Source organism: Agrilus planipennis, unplaced genomic scaffold (assembly GCF_000699045.2).
Source record: "Agrilus planipennis isolate EAB-ADULT unplaced genomic scaffold, Apla_2.0 scaffold155, whole genome shotgun sequence".
Lineage (NCBI taxonomy): Eukaryota > Metazoa > Arthropoda > Insecta > Coleoptera > Buprestidae > Agrilus > Agrilus planipennis.
The window spans coordinates 596,149-606,100 of NW_020439161.1; the positions used below are offsets into that span (position 1 = coordinate 596,149).

A 9,952-nucleotide genomic window follows, 5' to 3' on the forward strand; every position below is an offset into this window, starting at 1 on the left:
TGGTCCAAGTTTTTCTGTGGTTTCCTTGGATCACTTAGGCAAATGCTGAGGCAGTAATATTCCACAGATAATCTTTCATTCTCTTCTGTCTTCATTTCGTCCGTCTCATCTTTCTCACCCGAACCACCACCCACCCATTCCCACGATTCCTGAAAGCAGGCTGAAGAGGGCCTTCCGCCCTACCTTCCGGCATAGTCCGGAGGGACTGCTCGCCCACCAGCATTACTGGCTAGTGGGAATGAAACACCCAAAAGTTTTTTTTTTCAACACATTGAGTTTTCGTTTAGACAGTACAGAACCTTTCTTCGTAACTGCTTTTATGAACTGACTGTAATAAGATTGATAAACAAGTCGGTACGCACATTTGGAAATAATAAAATAATAAAGACTTAGTCGGTCATTCAAATACAACGTAAGTTCCTAGAACTATAGAAAACAACAACAGATGCACTTTTGGTCATTCGAATGAAATAAGAGTCTTCAAATTTAAGAACGAGTCATAAAATATCAAAAGTAAACTGTCGATTATAGATGTACAGGCAAGTAGCAGTCTCACTTAAAGAGGTTCATGCATGAAAAATGACTGTCACTTATACAGGTTTTATGTTTCTCACTTATAGAGGGTTTAGAAGGGTAAAATGACGGGGCCTGACAAATACTCTCATTAATACAGTTTTCTCGCTTACGCAGTTTTCACTTATCCAGGTTCGACTGTATTAATAAAATAATTATCATAATCCATTTTACAATTGTATATCAATTTACAATTATAATTTGAGTACGATAAAGCGATGAAAAATTCTTTCTCACAGATTTCATTATTGTGTCTTTATTTGAATTTTGTTGATTTGAATTAAGACAGAGCATGATCACAAAACTAATAATTTTAATTGCTTAAAATTGCTTGGAAAGCTGCTCTTTTTTTCCCGATTTACGCGTATTGCCGTTTAGCTTTTTAGATCAATTATATACTTATCAAAGTTTGTACGTGTTCAATGTAAGGCCAAAGGGAGGTAAAACTTAGGCAACCTTACATTATCGGCAAAAGGTTCGTATTAACAATTGCGCAGTAACGCCTAACTTAATGAATATGTCTTATTTTGGCCACTTCAATGGGGGATTTAATGAGGTAACAGTTATGTTTCCCAAAAAAAACTTGATAAGGCATTCGTTATGCATGCCTTATTTTGACCAACCTAATGTGGGCCTGATAAAGTAATAATTAGACTTTCCATATTTTGGTTTGCCTCTCACTATTTCCTTATTGGATCCGCATTCGTATTTAGGAATACCTAAATAGAATTCCAGACGGGAAGCAGCATAATGACACAAAAGACAATTTAGTGCATTGCTTGTTTCAGTTACCTACATATTCTATTTTTAATATTAGATGAAGTTCATTTATAAAATCCACTTTTCTTGTAGAAACGACTTTTTTATATCCTATGTAAATAAAATATGTATTCATTTTGACTTCCGTCTAACTTTCATGTGAAATACGACACTTTGAAAACGCTTTTTGTGAGAAGCGATGATTGAATTGAAGAATATTGCCATTGGGAAATTACAGAAATTCTTCGTTTTGTAGTAACAGCAAGCTGATTTATGTTTATGAACTTTTATTCCTGCTGCGAGCAAAATCACCCACTTTTGAAGAAAATATATATCGAAGAAAATACGATATTCTGATAATACAAACAACTTGTTTATTCGAGTAGTTTAATATATGTTTTGCATATTTATATTTAGAATAAGGAAGTAAAAATAATGCATTAAAAGAAACTCTAAAAGCAATCAGGTGCGGATCCAAGGTGGGGGGGGGATGAGTGCAATTGTCCCCTTTCTCTTTCACATTCAATTCAGCTTAGACATATTCCACATTGGATGTATTCTAATAGTATTATATAATTGCTTCATTTTTTTTCGTTTATCAATTGGAATCTGACAAATTCCTGGGCGCCATCTGATGGCGGAAAGTTAATCCACTATGAAATAACACTGTCAAGAGGTAGCAATAAGCGTTTCGTCGTTAAGGATTGATTTGTTAACGTAATTATAAAATGTATCAATTTTTTTTATTATTTACACTTTTATATAAAAACCAATACAACTTTTAAAGTGTTATTCTATAGCAGCCATCTTTACAAAAGCCGCCATTTTGTCAGATCTTAATTATTAGATTTCACTGTAGGTAACTATAATAAATCGCTATTTTTTATTTTTAGATGGACTTGCAACGAAGAGGTCACCAAGATAGTATGCAAACACAACAGAAGGGTCGAGTGTACTGGAGATGTTATTTCAACGCAATCACTTGCTTCAAGTAACACTGAGGAGGAATTATGATGTATATAATAAAGATAAAAAAGTACTTATATGAAAACCACAACAGAACGATGATGATGCACTTTTCTGTTAGGCGCAGATGTGATAACCAACCCACTTCAGTATTTTGTCGTCATTTTATTATATTAATTTATTATTGTATGTAATATGTATTAATGTCTAGTATTGCTTTGATGTGAATTGTATCTGTTTTTACTTGAACGAAGAAAATATATCCACTTATATTCTGGTATCAATTAATTGTGACAGACACCCTTAGGGCTTACAGATTAGAATTTTAAGATCATAACCATTAGATTCCACGGAAAATTAGTTGTTAATATTTACTTTACATTCATACTGATTGTAAATGCACAATTTTGGGATCTAATTGCTGTTAAATGAGAAAATACAGTAATTATTTAAAATGGAAGTGTTTTTCTATTATTCTTCTTAACAAAAGGGATAGATTTGCTTCTTAATTACTAAAGTCTTTCAAATTATTTTGGAATAGAGGTAGGAAAAGTTTAGTTTTAAAATTTCTTTCTAAAGAAAACCCGTCCAGAAGGTAATTGAATAAAAAGTAAAGTAGATGTACCTGCACCCCAAAGTTTTAAGCAAGAAAAGAAAAACAGTCGATTACTGACTTCCTATAAAACGATCACGTTCCTAAAGTTCAGGTTTTATTAGGACGATGATGGGGTAAGCAAGAATTGAATTATTTATGTGAAGAATTAAATTTGACACAATTTCTTTGAACTTCGACAAACAGGTACTTTTCGGTAAAAAATGGAATAACATTAAACGTATTTATATCAAAAATATGCAAAAAATATAACATCACTATATAGTATAAAACAAAGTCGCTTTTCCGCTGTCTGTCCCTATGTATGCTTAAAACTACGCAACGGATTTTGATGCGGTTTTTTTAAAAGATAGAGTAATTCAAGAGGAAGGTTTATATGTATAATATAGTAGGGAAACACTGATAATTTTAGAGGTTTCTAATGTGATGTCGTAAATAAACACATTTTTGCGCTTACATTGCAAACGATGGCTGAACCCTACGAGATAGATCAAAATAATGAATGTACTACAGTATTGTACATCTTAAAAAGGTCTACAAAAACGTTCGGGATGTTATATGTCTATCTCTTAGGGATAAGCCATAATAACCATTTTTTATCCTTTACTTTTTATGAGAAAATAATGACTTATTTACTAAGCGATTGTAAGCAATACAGCATTAATTCTTATCCAATTAAGTACCTTAAATACATTGTGCATTTCATATAGATCAATATGGCCCTTTACAGCATGTAATTTAAATGAATATTTTCGAAGATATTACAGATTTAAAATGCAGGATCATAGCGGTTGCGGCGGTATCGGCCGGGAGGCCGGTTTGTATTATCTAATGACAAAAAAACTGTGAATGTTGTATTTAAAGACATGCTGTAGTATATTTAGTATGTTCAGGGGGTATCTTTTGAAGATTTCCCCTTCTCGATAATAATCTAAACAAAACAAAAATATACATATTTAGTATCAGCATTGCACCCGTGCGAAGGTGGGGCGGGTCGCTAGTAATATATATAATAAAAAGAATATTAACAGGAAAAATTAAAAAGGCTCTCTTTCTTTTAAATAGAGCACAGAAAATTTTTATCATTAAAATTATGTAGTGGGACTTACAGGATGTAAAAGTAGGGTTAGATATAATATAGAAATAGGATAAGTACGAAAAATTAGAAAAAGTCGCCGATTTTTGATATATAGGGGGGCAGATAGCTCAGGATGGAAAATGAGGTGGAGGTACAAAACGAAGACCAGGGTGTCGTACCTTTTAATAAAAACATTTGTGTTGTAGGTCGATTAATTTGGAAATTTTAAACAGTTTATTAAAAGTGTATACTTGGAATATAGCTCTGTAAGGGTGTGAAACGTGTACGGTGGGCGCTGCGGAATAGAAAAAGTTAAAAGATATGGTGTTGTAGGAGGATGCTAAAAATAGTTATCACAAAGAGTAGGCCAATAGAGGGTCTTGTGAAAGTCAATGAGAAATAGGTGACAGGTTGGTACGAAGCTGGTTAAAGACATACTAGAAGCAGAAACAGGAGTTAACAGGAGCAGGTTGCTCTAGTTTCCAAGAGATATGTAAAGATTGACTCAAGATAGGAAGAAATTCTGGAGTTGCGTGTGCCGTCAGTCTTCGGACTGAATACCTTTACTGTTGCGAATAAGAAATTAGTAAAACTTGTGTTGTTTATAAAAACTTGTGCAGTCCTATTATAGTTAGAATTTTAAGCACCAGAAGCCGTGACTAAAATGGTCATTTCCCTGTACGTTTACGTAAATACGATCTATCTACACGTGTACTTATCCGTAGTTAAACATTAAACTTTACTTCTACTCTCACAAATACATTAGGCACAATATCAGTAAGTGCACTATCTTTTATTCCAACTTTATCACTAGCGCACAGGGACTCATTACTTATTTGTCACTGTAAATGCTTGAATGATGGGAAATCCTAAGATTTACTAACATTCACGTGGTAATGTTGAGGTTTTATTTTAAAGACGCGATAAATCCTGAAATATAATACGAGCAATTATCGTATACACTACTGGCGAATTGAAGATCGAACCATTCTATTATACTTGCAATCATCAAAAGGCAATATCGTCATTGACACTGGTTCGACATTCACCTTAACTCCTTTTTATCTTGAGTTAATTTTCGTATTTCTGTAAAACTCTACTCCTCCATTTAACTCCTGTTTCGCTTCTAGTATGTGTCCAAATACCCCTACATACTAGAGGTGTTGTACCAACCCATCTCGAGTATTTCTTAGAGCCTTTTCAAACGGGCTACTTTTTGTAGCGCCTCTGAAGGGCTACAGTTTCACGATTCTTTGAAATCCACTGTTTTAAATTGATGCTTTCACACGAGAGCAGCGCTTCAAAAACTTAGCGCTACAGTCGCTGAACCGTAGCGGTATTCGCTTGAATCGCGCGACAGACCAATGATGGTCAACGTCGACGTCGACAATTTCATAACCGAAATTGAAAGAAAAGATTGCATTTGGAATAGCCGCAATGCAGACTATTAAAAGAAAAGCATGGGAAAAAAGAAATGACTGAAAATTATTTTTATTTCGACATAAGTCTTGGAAAGACGTATAAAAATTCTTTTATCAATCGATTGCTGTTGTACGGATCAACTTCCGATTCTTTATATTCTTCTTTTTTTCTAATTTATCAGAAGCGCTAACAAAGCTCCTCTTCGTCTTTCTTTTACGATTTCATTTTAATAACCGTTTCTTTAAATTTGAAATAGATACATTACTGCATCGGCTACAATATCGAAGCGCTGCAAAAAATCGCTTTTTGCACATACGAACTAGCATCTGTCGGGCTACTGTAGCGCAACGGAAGCGCTACAAAATGTAGCTCGTGTGAAAAGGCTTCATAGCGTCCTTTATTCTCCTATTCTTTCTGGTACCACCTCATTTCTAACCTTCTCTCTCCACGGTACCGATAATGGTACCTGTAACATCACATTTTGAACGCTTCTAACCTTTTCTTTTTATTCGAAGCTACCGTCTATGTTTCGCATCCGTAGTGAGCCGTGCTCCAGACATGCATCCTTAAGTTTTTTCGAATTTTTAAGGCGACTCGATTCTACGCTATCCTCTATTGCTCCTTCCACCCTGACTTATCTGACTTCCTAATAAACACCGAAAATCGGCGACTTCTTCTAATTTTTCGTGGCCTATCTTTATATTTACTTTTTCCCTACTGTTTTTTTTTTCTGTAGGTACATACCAATATTTCTGTTTTACTTTTAGTTATTTTCATACCATACTCTTTTGTCAATACCATTTCAATTTTAATTTTATTTAAAGTTATCTCTCACTCTTATCAGATTTATTGTTCATGTGTATCCATCCCTAAAGTTGTCCTTTATTTAATGAGCAATGTTGTTTTCTGTTACTTTAATATCTCAAAATTATACAAGACTTCAAGTTTAGAATTCTCATAAAGGAATCATTAAAATCTTTTTATTGAAGTTGAATATAACAAAATGTGTAGTTTCACACTTTCCTCAATAAACCTCTATCTTGTAATTGAGGTACTAATAATTTTACGAGCATCTTTGAAGGATACGTATACGTAAGTAGCCCATTTTCCCAGAATATGTTGAGGAGAATCATTTGGAAATTACATTCACAACGTGTTTAATTGTTATTTTCCGATGTAAAAGCGTCTTTTAATATAAGAAATGCATTATATCCAAGTCAGGATTAACCCTTGCATCACAGTTATTGTAATTAACATTAGTGAGTTTATACTTTCTTTATTGTTACGACCTACTCAGTTCGTTACGGTAATGTACCTTATAATGGATATTTTATGTGTTATAACAGCAGGGGAAAATTGAATGCTATTTTATATATTTGTGTCAGGCATTAATTTATGAAGGTGGCAACTCATTTGGTGGAGAAACTTTAAGACTTTAAGATATATTGTTTGTTGAAAAAACTTGTGTAGATACCTACCTGATCGAAATGGCAATTGTCAATTTTTTCCACTTGAAAGGCGCGATTACCTTTGCCAGATACAATTATCAATTAATTTTATTTGTCAACTGAATAAAATAATTCGAAATTTCAGTTTACGATCATGGAATTTTCGATTGTGATAGGTACATAGTTTTTCTAGCATGTTTCAGTCATCTAATGGACCTTAACGCGAGTGCATTTTCTTCGGCTGATACTTATTACCAAACATAAACAATAACATCACCCCAAAAAGCAGCTGATTCCGACCTACTGAAGGTGAATTTGTCTACAATCAGCTGGCAATCGTAATTAATTTGCAATTGTGCAGGGCCGTCATCAAAATTGTTATAATTTTACAATTTTTTATCTTGTTTCAAAAGTCAAAAGTGTTATAACATTTTATGTTCCAAATGTCCGTAGGAATCTGTGGTATAAATATTAATTATTATAACTGGGACACCCTATGTAATATCTACATATGACAATATGTACCTAAAGCCCTTAACTAATGTATGAAATACTACAGTTGGCAGCAGATATTTATATTTATAGGTAGCGTGGTAATTAGATGATGCATATGCATTTATACGTTCGGCTTGTATCAAATGTTCCTCTTTCTTCTATTTTGATTACCCAACGATCACATATTGAATAAACAAAAGACACTTATTTGATATTCAAGAGGTGTAAACGCTTGAATGCAATGCGTATCATACTTTACGTAATTGTTTTTCACAAGACATCAGACTTCTATCTCAATGATGATTTACATTGAAATTATATTTACAGTAGAAGGTTCAAAGCTTTGAACATTGTTGTTACTTTTTCTAGATCTGAACGAAAATATTTGCACAATTCTCAGTTAATTTAAATGCTTGTACCTACTATAATATGTAGATGGAATAATAATTTAACGCTCTAGATAGGCATTATTCACTTTTGCCAATTTACTCATAATGATTTATGTATGTAGCAACAAAGCGAAACAATAGCAGACATATTAGTAATAGCTGCATGTTTTTAGAAAATCAACAATTGCTACTTTTATTACCCTATCAAATATAATGGATCTTATCTTAAACATTTAAAAAGTATAAGTGAGGAGATTCATGTTTGATTTATTTTGTAAACACAAACACAATTGGATTTTCAATACCTTTATTACTTTACTATTGTTGTGTTTTTGTAACAATGGTAACTTCGTATATTGAAGCAGCTGCTTTTAAATAAAGTTATTCTCACGAGAAGGCATACATTCGGAAATATATTTTGACGTAGGTGTAGATACACTAACAAAAGGAAGAGTAATACGAAAATAAACAAACAGACTTTGAGAAACTGGTAAATGCTTTTGCGACTAGTTAGTGAACTGATGCTGTCCTGATCAGAGATTTGATTTATTTGAAATACATGCATTTAAAATGTAAATACGAAATAAAAATACCTATTTTTGTTTTGCATTTAAATACTTTTTTGAGAAAAGCATTTTGCATTTTATTTAAAATACTTTTCTAAAAGTATTTTCTATTTGTAAAATGTAGAATACATTTTTGCCGTTAAAAGTTTTGCTGGTATCACACCGATCAGATATTATATAAAATGATGAATGATAGTTTCTCACATTGGTCATTGAAGGTATTAGAAGCTTAAAAAGGTAATAAAGAGACATTGTATGAATGCCGCCTAATTCTCTAACTGAAGAGAACCCAAAAAATTCTAAACTCCTTGGAAATGGATAATCTAAGATATTGGATCGATATTGTTTTCCGGGTTTAATGGCATGATCCATTGAATTTTGAAATTCCAAATTGATATCAGCAGCTTCAAAATCACCACTTATCGTAGCTTTAGCAAGGAGCTACGAAATTCTACGAATTACGACAAAACAGTCCGCAAAACAATCTCGAATTGATATACGCCAGCTGTGTATAACAGAAAACTACAAGATATTGTTGTGTTTATAAATGCGTATAGTCCAAAATTCTCAGAAAAGGATTCGAAAAACTTCACTTATTAGATGAACCCAAAGCTAAAGGAACTATAGATTCTACTTCTTTCTCTTATTACAATGTGGAAGATCGGAAACAAAATGAGGTTGTAAATATTTTGATATAAAATGATTGATATTGATTTTACATCAATAAAATTATTTGCAACCCTATTTTGGCTCTGATCTTTCACGCTAAACAAACTATTTTGACATCAGTGTCTTTTTTCCAATTAAAACGCGTGATAAAGGTAAATAAGGAAGCATATAGAGAAATAATTTGTTGCTGAACTGAAGAAACTATAACATAAAGATAAAAACAAACAGAAAAATATAAATTATACTCAATCTTCGCAGCTGGTGATATAATACAAACACCACTATTAGTCTAGAAACCGACAACCGCCTTTAGACCCGAATACGACACATCAGTTAAACTGATTTTGGTTTCTGATAAGAATTACATTTTTATTATTTAACTTTTTGGACACCGACTATTATGTAGATCTTTACGTTTTATAAAAAACTACATTCAAGTCAGCATCGATTATAGGAAAATATAACCCTTTAATTTGAAGTGGCGTAAGAGTCTACAATTTTTTTTAAAGTTTGTAAATATTCTGGCATAGTTGGTAATCATCATCATCGTAAGATCGTCAGTCCTAAGACTGGTTTTACCCGCACCTCCACTCCTCCCTATCCTGAGCTAATCTTCGCATTTCCCTAAAACTAGAACAATCCACATCCTTAACTATTTGTGAACAGTAATCTAATCTAGGTCTACCTCTACCCTTCTTAACTCCCTTTTTTGCCTCTAATATGTCTCTGACTAGACCTTCTTGCCTGAAAAGGTGTCCTACTAACCTATCTCGCCTATTTCTTATTAGTATTACAATGAGTCAAATAATAAGACAACAAAAGTTTTTAAAAAAATTATTACAGGAACATAAGAATTATTTCGTTATATTTTGACTACATCAGGTTACGATTAATAAAAAGAAATGAACGTGATTACATTGTAATGCAGACTAATGTACGAGGGTGGATTGATAAGTTTCCGGCCTGACCAAGAA

At 32.9% G+C, this 9,952-nt stretch overlaps 1 protein-coding gene across 1 annotated transcript in view; it reads left to right on the top strand.

The window, feature by feature from the left end:
* Nucleotides 1–2,551, top strand: part of LOC108737476 — a 29,418-nt gene extending 26,867 nt beyond the window's left edge. The window contains exon 3 of the mRNA XM_018470333.1: nt 2,226–2,551. Within this exon, the coding sequence (XP_018325835.1) occupies nt 2,226–2,327 (102 nt within the window). The 3' untranslated portion in view covers nt 2,328–2,551. The remainder of the gene's footprint in view (nt 1–2,225) is intronic.
* The last annotated feature ends 7,401 nt before the right edge of the window (nt 2,552–9,952 follow it).